Source organism: Tyto alba, unplaced genomic scaffold (assembly GCF_018691265.1).
Source record: "Tyto alba isolate M040663 unplaced genomic scaffold, T.alba_DEE_v4.0 Super-Scaffold_44, whole genome shotgun sequence".
Lineage (NCBI taxonomy): Eukaryota > Metazoa > Chordata > Aves > Strigiformes > Tytonidae > Tyto > Tyto alba.
Window position 1 is genome coordinate 9,967,493 of NW_024881320.1, and position 14,104 is coordinate 9,981,596.

The window sequence follows — 14,104 nt, forward strand, 5'->3', positions numbered from 1 at the left end:
TGACAGTCTGCACAGCCCCAGTCACACATTCCTCCTGGACTCGCACACTGGAATGTACAGTTTTAAGTAATTGAAGTAAACCGTATGTATTTCATAGACAGCCGGATGAGGAGATAACTCCTCTTAAGCTCCATTTACCAGGCAGCCTCTGTTTGGAAGACATTTTCCATGCTGGAAATGTTTACAGCTCCTCAGGCAGAGATAATCAAATGAGAGGCTACAGTCATCATGTGTCAGTGTGTCCACATCATCATGGTCCACAAACTGCGCATGTTCTTCTGTTTCTTTTTTAGGGTGTCTTGTGGCTAAAGTTTGTCTTCCTGTTGGAAAAATAATAGAAGTGAAAGGCTACATGCAGTGTGCTGTGACCTTGTTGCCATCCTCCTGTTACCAGCACTAAGGTCCTCTGCAGAAGAGTCATCAGTGCTGCTGTCAGGATGTAAGCAGGACGTTGCTCAGTGTTAACCCATCAGTCATGTCCTCAGCTGCTGATACATGTGATTCCTTTAATTTTTGCCTATCGTTTCTTCTGCTGCTTCTGCTTCACACATGGACTTTTCCATTCATACTGCATTCACATCTAAATATTTTCATCACAAATCTCTGCATGCCATAATGCCTGCTGTAAATCACTGTACAACAGAGAAAACTGCTTATATAGGGGCAGGAAATATGTTATTTTCAACTCCATGATCCCCTCTGCACTGGAAGGATACTTTGGGCTAACTGAAATCAAATCTAGCCAAACCAGTTCAAAAGTCAGAGTGAACATAGCTTTCAATTTTGTCTAAAACATTTAAACTTAAGATAAACTAAATCAAAGCAAGCCTTTCTCAGGGCACCCGGTGGAGAGCCACTGGACAGCAACTCCCCATGAGCGCTGTGAGGCAGCTGGTGAGGTCTGTTCTCCTGCTGCAGCCATAACAGCAGCATTGGCACCACAAATGCGGGCTGTATCTGCCAGCCCGGGGGAGGACTGTGAGCTGCTGCTGACCTGAGGGGGTTGAACCAAGGTTTCTTTGCAAGAACAATCCAAGATACCAGTGGTCCATGGAGAGACTGTAGCAATTACAACATCCGCATAGCCTGATGACAAAACCTCTTGCAAATACACTTTTTGATATGGGCACGTAACTCATTGACACACCATAAAGATTTGAGATGTGCTCGAGTAATTAAAGCAGTAAAGTGAAGTTTGAAATCTTTGCCGCAATATATTTAAATAGAATGCCTTGCTCTTGGCTCCAGTATGAAAACAGAGTTTCATGCCTGGTATAAGATAAGAGTGATTATTCTTCCCAGACTGAATTAAGAATCTCTTTACTGGCCCTGACAGATGATGTGCGGATCTCATATTCAAAGCTCCTCCATTTCCAGGGTGGTTCCTAAGGTGTGTTTGGTGGTGCTGGCTTACACTTTTGCCTGTCACAGTGTGCAAGAGATAGATGTGCAAGTCAGTCAGTGTGCTCAGTTTTTTGGGAAATGATCAATTAGGCTCTGATAATCAGGATGTCCATACTGCAGGATGTCCATATTGCTGGGTGCCTGCACTGGCAAGCCCTCTCCGGAGGTCTGGCTGTGGACTTTATCAGTAAATAGGAAATATACAGATAAGGAGCACTAAAAGGAAGAGGTTCGAGCAGCTGAAGTCCGGGAGGAGATTCCTCCAACCCCATGCTTAACTGGGAGCGGGCAGCGTCCCTGCGAGCTCCCCCCGGAGCAGCGTGCAGGGGCGAGGAGAGGGATGGGTCCCCGGCTCCGGCGAGAGCCCCCCGGCAGCCGTGAGCAGCAGCGGGAGCTCCCCGGCCCCGGCCCCGGCCCCGGCCCCGGCCCCGGCCCCGGCCCCGGCCCCGGCCCCGGCCCCGGCCCCGGCCCCGCGCGTCCCCCCGGCCGCGGGAAAGGGCCGGGCCAGGCGGGGGGCGGGCGGGGGCGGACGCCCTGCGGCTCCTCATATAGCGGTGCCCGGCGGCCGCGCCGCTTAGAGCCGGCTCGGCAGCGGTCTGGGCAGGGTGGTACGGGCTTGCCGCGCCGTTTTCCGGAGGTTTCGGTGCGGGGCGGGCAGCGCCGGCGGCAGCATGACTTCAGCGGCGCTGGAGATTTTAGGGCTGGGGCTGGGCATCCTGGGCTGGGTGGGAGTGATCCTGGCTTGCGGGCTGCCCATGTGGCAGGTGTCGGCCTTCATCGACGTGAACATCGTGGTGGCGCAGACCATCTGGGAAGGGCTGTGGATGAACTGCGTGGTGCAGAGCACGGGGCAGATGCAGTGCAAGGTGTACGACTCCATCCTGGCGCTGCCGCCCGAGGTGCAGGCGGGCCGGGCGCTCACCGTCGTCGTGGCTCTGCTGGGGCTGGTGGCGCTGATGGTGACCGTGGTGGGCGCCCAGTGCACCAATTGCATCCGGCCTGGCAAGATGAAATCCCGCATTGTGATCGCCGGCGGGGCTATCTACATCCTCTGCGGGGTCCTGGTCCTCGTCCCACTCTGCTGGTTCGCCAACATCGTCATCAGCGACTTCTACGACCCCACCGTGCCACCGTCCCAGAAGCGGGAGATGGGGGCCGCGCTCTACATCGGCTGGGCGGCCACGGCCCTGCTGCTCTTCGGGGGCTGCCTCATCTGCTGCTGCTCCTGCTCCCAGCACGACGAGACCTCCTTCCCCGTCAAGTACTCGGCACCGCGGCGGCCCACCTCCAACGGCGAGTACGACAAGAAGAACTACGTCTGAGCGGGGCTGCCCCGCTCCCCCCGGCCCACAGGGGACACGGACAGAGGGCTGCGAGCCGGCCGGCACCGGGCACGGCGCCGGGACCGGCTGCGGTGAGCTCCAGCGCTCCCCTGCCTAGAGGCTCTTCTTAACGGGGACCCCCGTGAAGCGGCAGCCCTAGGCAGGGCAGCGCCCCCGCCAGCCCGGCTCCCCGGCGGGTCTGGCCGCTCCGCTGCGCCGCCGGGCACCCGGTACTGACCGTCCGCGGGCCCGGGGCGAGCGGAGCACCCCCCGCCGAACCCGCGTCCTCCCGGCCCGGGGGAACCGAGGAGCCGGGGCGAGACGCGGCAGCGTCTGCCGGGACGCCCCGGCCGGGCTCCCGCCGCGGCTCCCGGCCCCTCCCCGGCCCGCCCGTGAGTACTTCACCCCCCGCTCTCGCTGCCGGTGCCGCTCGGGGCACCGCCTGGCCGGGAGCACCGGGCCGCCGGGCGTGCACTGTCGCCGAGGAGAAGCCTCCCTTCTTCATTTTCTCCCCCGAAAACCTGCATCTGGCTGTTCCTGCTGGGGCTTTCACTAGTTAGGGGGATTTTGTTCTATTTGGGCAACTAAACTAGGGCTTTTGTCTAAAGCATGACACTAACCTTGGTCCTTAATCCCGCTGGCAAGTAACTGTTTGGAGAAAGGTGATTTATTTAGTTGTTGCAGTCTCTCGGAGGAGTGCATTGCTGGGTGTGTCTTTGAGACCTTTGAAAGAGATGTCAGGTAGTTGATGTCGTTTAGTGAAGCACAAGCCAGATTACACTAGGTTGCCCCTCGAGGTTTTTCATCCCTTCTCCTTCATCAGCTTCTGTTCTGTTTACTTGAATATGAACTCATTGCCAGAAGTATTGGAGGACTAGACTCAGATCTAGGAGATCTTTGTGTGTCCTGACTCCAGTGGGGCATCCCTCTGCATCCTCTCATCTGCACTACAGGAGACTGGAACCAAAAATTGTCCCAGATGTTAATGGTTGGGGGTATGGGTGGTTTTCATGACCTTCTTGCCAAGCCGCACTTGCTGCCAATTTTGATTTGTGTGTTCAGCTGGACATACACTTGGTTGGCTCCCCATCATAATTTTGTTAACGCGTGCTTTCCTCATTTACCAAATCAGGCAAAGCAATTGCTAGAAGAATTTTACCAAATATCTTGACTGAGACTTTATGCAGGCTCATCAAAAGATGTGAAGTCATGGCTCTTGCAGCTCTCAGCTCCTCCATATTGCCCTGGTAACACTGCAGACTGGAAGGAAGATGCTCTGGGCAACGTAACTCTCATTTTCTGAGCTCAACACCTGTTAAACTTTGCCACAGCCTGGAGTATTAGCATAAACCTTTCCATTTTACACTGCAGAGACAAACTTTTTTTAAAGGAGAGGTTAAGGGGTGGTGTGATAATCTTCCATGCAAACTACTTGTACTTTTAAATCAACACAGAATTCTGCCACAGACCCTGGCAGCATCTGTATCACCATAAGGAGATTTCTGCCAAGAATCTGTGAGGCGATGCGCTGTTTATATTCCTTGGAGCACAATGCTACAACCTCGTGGGTCCCTCACAACCATGGAGCGATACAGTGTACACCTAACCTGAGCGTTAACTCTTACAACTTTCTGATAATGCCAAGACTTACGGACTAACCATAGCCATGGGTTTGTGACAGATTTACATTGACTCTGTTCTTACCTTGCTTAGCAAACTTAAAACCCCAGTGGTATCAATATGTATGCAGACCTGAATGACAGACTAAAGCCTTGCCCCTACAAATTTTCATGTTGACTATTGAACACACAATTTACCCTTTTAAAGATAACTGCTTTCATTTTAAAACACATAAATAGCAGGGTCTGAGCCCATCAGAGAATACAAAAGCAGAGCACTATGTCTAGAACTAGTTTTGCTCTATAAAGAGGTGCAGTTCTTATACCATCTGCATTTAAATAAAAGCTATAATATTGTTGTTATGATGTGATACGTAGTTTTGGTACAAGAAGGAAATATTCTGTATTTCATCATTGCAACTTTTTTTAAACCGTGTAACCTTGTAAAATGTAAATGTATTTAAAAGCATATATTTTACAAGAAATCTACCAAAATTGGCTTGTTACGTGGTTTGGTGCCTTTATTTGTTTTATGGTTACTTTATTTTAAATTATAACATCCAACTGTATTTGTCAGCCAGCCCATAGACACACCACGCCCTCACTCAACTCTCTTGCATCTAGCAAACCAGTCAACTGGTATCAGCCCAAATTCTGGACCTCAATCTCTTGTCTCAAATTAAAGAACTGAAAAACAACCCTCACTGACAAACACAACCGCATGCATCTGTATTGTAGACTCTTTAGAAATGTTGCAGGATTTGGGCTCTGTCCAAAAGATGAAGTCTTTCTGGGCAGTGCATCACTAGCGTTTAAAATCAAGTCAAAAGTGGTGCCTTGGGGAGAAGGAGGGAAACCCACACCCTAGAAGGGAATGGTTTTTTAACAAGCCAAACTTCTTGACATGTAGCTTTGCGTTACGGCAGGGCTCAATTCTCTTATAACCAAAATTTGAAACAATTACACATGACCTCTTCAAAGAAGCCAGCACTAACTGTGAATGTACTAGTAAACACAGCATCATACCAAAAACACGCTACTGCTGATGTAACCATGTTTTGCTGAGGTCAGTGGGGCAGTGCCCAACAATACTAGCAGGAAGTGGGGCCCATTTTTAAAAAATATTTTTATATTTAATCTCATCCTTCACTATACTTAGTTGTTGCTGCGCTTTAAAAAAATAACCTAAGAGAACGCTGTTACCGACGGCACTGGCTTCAGGGTAGAAGTCTAAGTTGGGTTTTGCTGTTTTGTTTTACAAGAACAAAGACCTAGTCCTGAACCTTAAGACTTGGAAGCGCTCAGGTTCAGGCCCGAACCTCATCCCAATGAAAAAAGAAATCTATAGCACTTGTTTACTATTTTTATTTTGTATTTATGATTTCACATAAAAATAAAAACATCTAAACCAATCCCTGAATAGGGTCACTGTTTTTTGTGAAAGGCACTGGCTGGTTTGGGCTCAGGAAGATGGGGTGTGATAACCGTGCCCAAAAGGCAACCTTCACCTGGGCTACCTTGGGAAGAAGGAAGGACTCCTTCCTTGCTGAGACTCCTTCCTTGCAGAGCAGTCAGCATCTCTGCTCTCCACCGAAGCCTCAGACAAAAGAGCAAGTAGCAGCAGTTGGTCTTGTGATGTGAGCACATTAGGAAATGGAGTGTGAGTCCCAACTATTTTGAGAACAGCTCTAAGCATGAAGCTTTTTAAGCTTTCAATTCCTACATGTTTAAAGTAGAACTAAAAAAATCCCGCTGCAGCTTGGATCAGCCCCAACCTGACCTGATACCCTAATTCTTCCTGCCACCCATTTTTTTTTTTTTTAAAAGTGCATTCAAGCTGGGAAAAACATTTTCACAAACGCATCAGAACAGAATCTGTGAGAAAATGGCTGTTAAAGGAAACTGTAGAGGCTAATTGCTAGCAGGGATATTTGCCTAAATTATATGACTGCCAGGGAGGTCTTCCAATTTGTTTGCAGATTTTTTTTTTTTTTTTTTTTGCAAGATCTTCAAGCTTTTTTAACAAACTGTTGCTTTAAAAATGAAGAAAAAACATCTTCAAAGACTTCGTTTTGCAGCATTCTTGCCAGCTCGGTTGAGATTAACAAAAGCTCCTTGCCACCCTCCCATTGCTATGCACATGCTGAGTTGGAAAAAGGGTGTCTGCTGGCTTGGCCTTTGTCCTGCTAAACGAACCATTTCATAGTTATGAATTTGAAAGTAACCTGCAGTTCATACCCTGCAAATCTGGTTAGATCCTGTCTGTGCAAAGAAGGGAAATGCACCAGGCAGAGGGAAAAGGAAGCTCAATCAGTCATGTTTGCTGCAGGATGTTTAAGGAAATAGTTCCTTTTCCTGCACAATGGTGTTTGTTGGGCATCTGCTCTTTGGAACATACTGAAACATTTTACTATTGGAGTAAGAAACCAGTACAACTCCAGATTTTGATTTATAAGTCTATTCCCTGATCAAATACTATGCAAGGAATTTATTATTTTTTCTTGGGCATCTTTCAAACCACAAATGCAGGTAAACAGTCTCTTAAACCTACTGTCCTCAAAGTGAGACTGACCTGTACATCTGTAATGCTAAATGAGAATCCCGTCAGAAGCCACATGACACATAGAAGTGCCCTATTCATGCATATATTTAGCAATATATTAATGCAGTATTCAGCATCAGATGATACAATGCATCTTTTTTTGTTGTTTTGTATGCTAAAGAAGAAAATCATTAATTAAATACACGTGTTTGAAGATTTGCTTTTGTAAGTCTGTTTGATTAGACACAGCAAATATTTTTGCTGTATTAATTGGAAGATACCAGGTAAATTGTCTTTTCAGGTCAAATATTGCATTTGTTTTAACTGTAGATTGATTGTGATAGGATAAATCATTCCAAAAGCAGAGCTACAAGGGAGACTCATATTTATATTTTGAAAGCAACCAAGTTCTGTCTTTTTTATTTTGATCAGACCTTTGTGCGTGTCTCTGTGTGTGTGTGTGACTGCTCCAGACTGTTCCTTGCTGATTCTCTGCAGGAACAGGTTCTCTGTCTAGAAAACCCCTTCTTCTTCCTACCACAACCTTCAGTTGTAAGAAAAAGGACAATTTCAACCACTGCGTCATTGATAAAACCTCCCATGGCAACAGTGAAGGCTTTACAGTTGCTTGGATACACAAGCCTTGCTTCACTTTTTCTTAAACACAGATTGAGACATTCTGCCATGAATCAATTTAACAGTGTCCTTTGTCTGTGGCATTTTGAGATTTTGTTTACAACACTGAGCTTCCCTCTCCTTCCAAAGCTTACCATGTAGCTTCAAACCAAAATCTGGCAAGGAAAGGTAGTGTGAGTAGTAGGACTTAACATGAAAGCACATGTGTTATGTCGAAGGCATCTGTCCAAGGCTCATGCCAATCTTTTAATCATGCTTGATTCCAGCTGCACCCTGGCCAGTCTTACATTGCCCTGAGGTATAGCTTTGCCTCACTGAAACTGGCACCTACTATTTGAGTTGCTGATCACCCCAAGATACACAGGACCCAGAAGGTATGCCAAGTCTATCCCACAGAAACTGCAAAGGAATTGCCACAACTGATTATACATGTTACGGTCTTGATTACTTCAATGCACAGTCACAAGCATCCTCTCTGCCTCTTATTCATACACGCACACACAGGGAGAATACAGTATTGCACATCCATATTTTGACAGGCACTTGAACGGGGTAAATCCTATAGTCACTCCCACTAGTAGCACTTCAGTAAACTCAAGATAATGGCGGAGCACATCACACGAACTTTACCATTACACTATGAAAATACTCATTAATAAGAGTCTGTTTTAAAAGTTACCTAGGAAAATGAATGTATCAATCAGCTTGGATGTTAAGCAGCCTGAATATAATTAACTGATGCATTTACTGAACTGGCTTTAGCTTTTTGTTTTAAGAGCAATGGAATCATACAGCATGGGCAACTGTACATACAGCACTGATATTCTTAAAGCAGAAGAGTGAGACTTGAAACTACTATCTAGTTGCCTTGTTTTCAATCTACAAAAGCAAGAAAAAGAAAAACACACCTCACTCCATGACCAACAGAGTTGTCAACAAGGCACACCAGTCTCATCATGTTAATATAGGAGAGCAAATTAAGAGAAGACCTCCAATACCTAGTACAGAGCAGTGCAAAAGGACTTTGACCAACTAGAAAACCAGGCAGAAAATAAAATAAGCTGCATCTTGTACTCTGATCCTCCTCAGAGCATCCTGAATGGCAAAGGCCATTCACATTGACTAAATCCTGGTCAGCTGCTGGCAGAGTATTCATAGCAGGTACAAGATGCTTCTGAAGACCAACTGAGGTGTTATTCACACAAGTTACTATTTTTTGGGGAAAAAAATATGCTTAGTTTAGACAGGCTGAAGTGCCTCAGTGCTACTAGGTCCAGGAATAGCGGTGGATCCATTCCTTACTACACCTCAGCTCCCAGCTGAGGGAGGTTCCCTTCCGGTGGATCCTCCAAGCTGCACCAGCCAGGCTGAGTTTGCATAACACAGGAAGGTGCTCTGGTGTACACAAACATAACAGATGAGATGAAGCCAGTTCATGTTTATTTACAGTAGAGAACAAAAGTAAATGTTTAAAATAGCTGATTTTTACAGGTAAACAACAGATAACCCTCTCAAAAGTGACTCTGATCCAATGAGCAAGCTGTGAACTTTGTGCCAGTTGTAACACTGCCATGCATCACTCATTGCTGGCTAAGTCCTGCAAGGAGGTAAGTTACATGTGTGCAAATTCTAAGTCTTAGCACCTTATAGCACCAGCTGTGTTGGCTATGAAATTTTTTTTTTTAAAATGAGAGGATTTAATGTGTTAAACAAATGCACCAAAAGCGAGGAGATGCACAAAACCAGATCCTACAACAACATTTTTTAATCGGATAGCAAAAATAGTTTGCAATATTAAATGCATTTTGGATTTCAGCTGCGTTTATGTTCCTAAAGTTTCAACCAACTAGGTTAGCTGACAGAGGTCTGAGAGACATTCATCTTGATCTCATACCAGGTACTACGGCAATTAATCTAACTACACGTGAGTACCTATGGGCTTTATTCCTGCTCTCAAACACATTCTCACCTTAATCAATTCCCCCTGTTACACTCATACATAACTCATTAGTATTAACAGTATTTGTAATCAGAACACTTCCACAGGAAGTTAAACCTTAAGAGAATTTAGGCTCGGACACAAAAGAGATCACTCAGGAAAGAAAAACAGGCACTCTTGACAAGGGCATATGTGAAATCCCAAAATGGTATGATTCAGTTTCAGTATCGCTTCACATATTTGAAGGATTGCAGAAAAATACAACAATCAATTCTTATCAGCTCTAACAAGTGCCTAGCACGGCAAAATTCTTGCGCTATGTATATTTTTAGATTACTCTTCCAGTTACAATGTTCTGTCCTTACTGTATATCTTTTGTTAGAATTAGGATATCTGCTGCAGCAGCCTGGATAACCTTTAGCCTGAGCTACAGAACCTTTAACAGTTTCCAATTATAACAGCAATCTTTCATTCTATAATACAAATAAACCCAAGTGTTATCTCAACACAGAAGACTCACATGAATACCCAATGACTGCAGAATGCTTTAACCTTTTTTTTTTTCTCTATAATTTCCTGCTATTATTTCATTGGAGGTGAATGCCAAGATCCAAGCAACATAATACATTTCACTGTTTACATCTACTTTATTTTTGTTATACTGTTGACATGCAAGACTGAAGTTTTCAAAATTTAACATCTACTCTGAATTCCATTATGTTCTTAGACTCTGAAATTATTTTTTAACCCTCCCATTTTCTCCTGATTTTGTCTTACCCAACTGAGAATGTCTATCTGCCCCACTGCCTGCCAATTTTGGAAGTGTCTTAATTCCCATAGCTTGTGCCATGGAAGAGGAGTTTCTATTGTTCAAAAAGGTATCAGACACATCAATAAGAGTACCCTTTCAGATATACAGAAATAGTTTCCCCATAAACATAATTTTCGTCTACTGTAACAACGCACCATGTTAGAGAAAAGAGTTAGTTCCACTGGGTGGTACAGCAAGAAACTAAACAAAGGCATTGTTAAAACAGTTGTTCTGCAACAACAGATACTGGATTTTCCCAGAAGCCAATGTCTTACTAAGAATGTAGGGGTAAAATGCTGGTGTTTGGATAATATGGAAAAGAGACTTCTTGTCTACTTGGGGTTATTAATGACCGCAACTATTCAAGACATCCATATCATCATTATAGTGTCCCTCCTAAAAGGAAAGCTATTACCCATGGCATCCTGCCCACATTCCTCTAGAGCTGATTACATTCTTTATAACCTGCACTTTCAGTTCAGTACAGCAATCTTGACTTCATACCTGGATGGCTCTATGGGCTCATTTCATGCTCTGAAGCAGTTACTGCCATCTGTCCCGAAGGCTCATCATCAGTGGTGGGAAGAACAATCCCTTTGTCTCCTGCCTCTCTCACAAGTTTGTAGATTTTACTTGCTTGCTGTCTGCAAAATATATTCATAGCCTTGCAGAAATGGCCTTTTGGTAGATTGCAATACTAGTATTGAGCTCCACTGGTGTGTAGAAAACAAGTCCACATCGAAGGCAGGGTGGGAGGGGGCAGTGAAGTTTAAAACAAAGTTTTTTCCCCTTAACAGAGTTACTGAAGTCAGACATATCACAATACAGAATTGACAATTTAAGTTTTAGTATCTGTTGCTACACAGGAATTTCTACTATGAAGAAAAAGGCAAACGGCAATCCTTCTCCTGAACCAAAACATTTTAGACCTGTCCTGACCTGATACTGCATTTTGTCCATCTTATAAGGAAAGGATGAAGGTGAGCATATCAGATACACATGCAGGCCAGGCACCTCAGCAACCCTGGAAGAATCTGGAACCACAAGAATGAACAAAGCTACAGAGAAGGCTTCATACAGAACGGAAGCACAATCATCTCAGAAAAGAGAACAGCAAGTGAAGAACACAAAGGATGAAACCCAGTGGAACAGGTATTTTGGAGATCAGTCATGGATCAGCCATGTGGTTCAGTCCCCTCCCTTGCACTGGCACACATGGTGTGAGGAGTGGACTGGTTATGGAGACCGAGCTAGAGAAGAGCAAAACCAGCAGAAAAATAAGCAGTGGTTTTCTTTGTCTAGCAGCCATCTCCTTACACCACACAGTTACATGGGCAGGCAGGACACAGGAGCATTTCAGCTGCTGTGAAACTTCACTTTTTAACCTTGCAAGTGAATTTGAATTAAGCAGAAGGGTCTTAACTCAGATGAATAAAAAGGAAAGACCTAATGAAAGCACTTTATAATGAGCAAAGGTGGCTGCATAAGATACCACCTTGCTGTAGGCACCAAACTGAGTAAAACTTTCCTCTGAGGTGTCAGTGAAAATACAGACACCGTACACTGACAAATGGTTACCACAAATGAGTCTGGAAACGGAAATTAAGATAGCCAGGGCAGAAGCAAGTGGTCAATTAACTTAAAATGTAAATATAGAACTAAAATTAATTTGTTTCAGAAAGCCTAGAATTTCTCAAGGTGAAGATAAAATAGGAAGGTGGTTTTTTTAACAAACAGTCTAGAAAATAGCATACATAACACCTGTATATGTAAGGTGGTGAGTGTCTGGGACAGCTAGAGGGCTCTAAGACTTTATCTCAGCAATATACAAGTTTTTTGTTCTAAAAACAAAAGGATAGAATTAATGTGAGTGATTGGGCACTGGATAAAAAACAGCACAAGTTACTAAATATAGATTGCATCTGATGAGACATGATGCTGCTTACCTAATAACTAATGGATATGTCACAGTAATGTCCTTTCGGGGGTTCCCTGTCCATTTGAATCAGAGACACTCTATAATATCCACCCGGCTGAAGGGAGAAGGTGAGGCAAGGAAGAAATAAAAACAGTTTGATGTTTAATGAAATAAAAGACCACAAAAATGTGCTGAATAACACAAAAGTGAGGGGTCATCACATTTTTTTCCTAAGGGCTGTAATCAGGGAGGAGGAGGAGTAGTGATTCTTAAGTAATTTCTGTCAAGTCAATGCAGTACTCTTGGAGCCATGTACAGTATTGCTATCTTTGAAAGGTTGAGACAAGATACCCTTTCTAAAAAGGAAATATTTATTGGTTCTTTGAAGATAGTGGAACAGATGAGTAAGCAGATACATACATATGTGGAGACTAGTCAGAATGGGACATTAGCCAAGAACACAAACAATATCTACATTTACTGGCAAAAAGCCTCCATGAAGAAGCATAGAATTGAGAGTTTGTAAGATAATATGAGAAAAAAAAAAAACAAAACACCACAAGTTACAAAGGCAAACAATGTCAGCATCAGCTTTTAACCATTCCAAAAAGAAGCATCTCTTCCAAAAAGATCTTGTTGGCTCCTATCATCCATTTGTGCAGAGAAGAGGATTTTCAGACTGGGCAGATGGCCCCTGTGCAGCTGTGCTACATTTCATTCCCCCTTTTGTTTCAGAGACAGTTCAGTGGGACACACTCCCATATCCTATTCCCTTTCCTTCGTTATTCACAGCAGAACCTTTCACTTAGCATTTCTAATAGCGCCATGTAGTGCTGTCATTTCAGGAAATGCCTGGCTGTATTCACTGCTAAATCAAGCAGAAGTCGTGCTGGCAATTCAAGGAACACCTCATCAGAGGAAAAAGCCCAATTGCTGCTGAGCTATTGTTTTCCATTTCACTTCACACACTCAAAAGAGCTCCCATGACCACCCAGTGGGTGCCCTGAAATACAGATTCCAAGACACCTTCCTGAGCTAGAAAGGCAAACCGGATTTACTGCTCACCCTCTATTGTTACTCAGTCCCTCTTTTCCTGTTAGTTCTTTATTTTCTATTTTTGTACTTCACCCTGTCATTTTCAGTCCTTTTCAGGTTCTCTTTTCAGTTTTGCATGCAACAGTTGGAAAGCCTCCCTTCAACAGAGTACGCTACACTCAGAGAGTTTGCTGAGGGGATATTCTACAATAGGAACCAGCAAGACTGAGTCAGAATTCAGTAGCTTTAGCAAGGAAAAAGTCTCTCATAGAGGATATGTTCATTAAGTTATTGTTCCAACTACTCTGTCCTTAATACTGATAACAGCTAATCTACTTACACGGCTACATTGCAAGCGGAACCAGCTGAAACAACAATACTCTTCCCCTTCTTCATGTTCATGAGGCAGCACACACTGGATTTGCAAAGCAGGTAACCGTATACCAACATCCATGCATGAGCAAATGCTGTTTTTGTGGATGTGAACAAACTACAGCCAAATAACAGGATAAAGAAACCTCAACACTGGAGGGAGATTCAGACCTGTAGTAGGAAGAATGGGAGGCAGTTTAGCTTAACAGTAGAGACAGATGGTATGTAGGTAGAAAAATCTCACAAGGAGAGAGAATAGGCAGGCAGACAGGCAAACTGCAGGATGGTTTGGCTTTTCTCTTCCTCAGACTATTTTAGGGGGACAGTATTTCCCTCTCTAGAAGAGATATGTCTGGGAAATTGGGATAAAAGTGCTTTATAACATGTACATACAGGTTTTTAAATGATTATGATTAATTTTTCCAAACGCAACTTTTACACAGTCCAGAAATGGTGCTGTTCTGATAGCATATACTCACAGAGCGCCATTAACCCTAAAGGGTAAT

The 14,104-nt window shown here is 44.3% G+C and overlaps 1 protein-coding gene across 1 annotated transcript; it reads left to right on the plus strand.

The window, feature by feature from the left end:
- The first annotated feature begins 1,986 nt into the window (after positions 1-1,986).
- CLDN5 (claudin 5) lies at positions 1,987-5,748 on the plus strand. Its single transcript, XM_042805618.1, has one exon. The coding sequence runs from the start codon at positions 2,076-2,078 to the stop codon at positions 2,724-2,726; it is 651 nt and encodes a 216-aa protein (XP_042661552.1). The 5' UTR covers positions 1,987-2,075; the 3' UTR covers positions 2,727-5,748.
- The last annotated feature ends 8,356 nt before the right edge of the window (positions 5,749-14,104 follow it).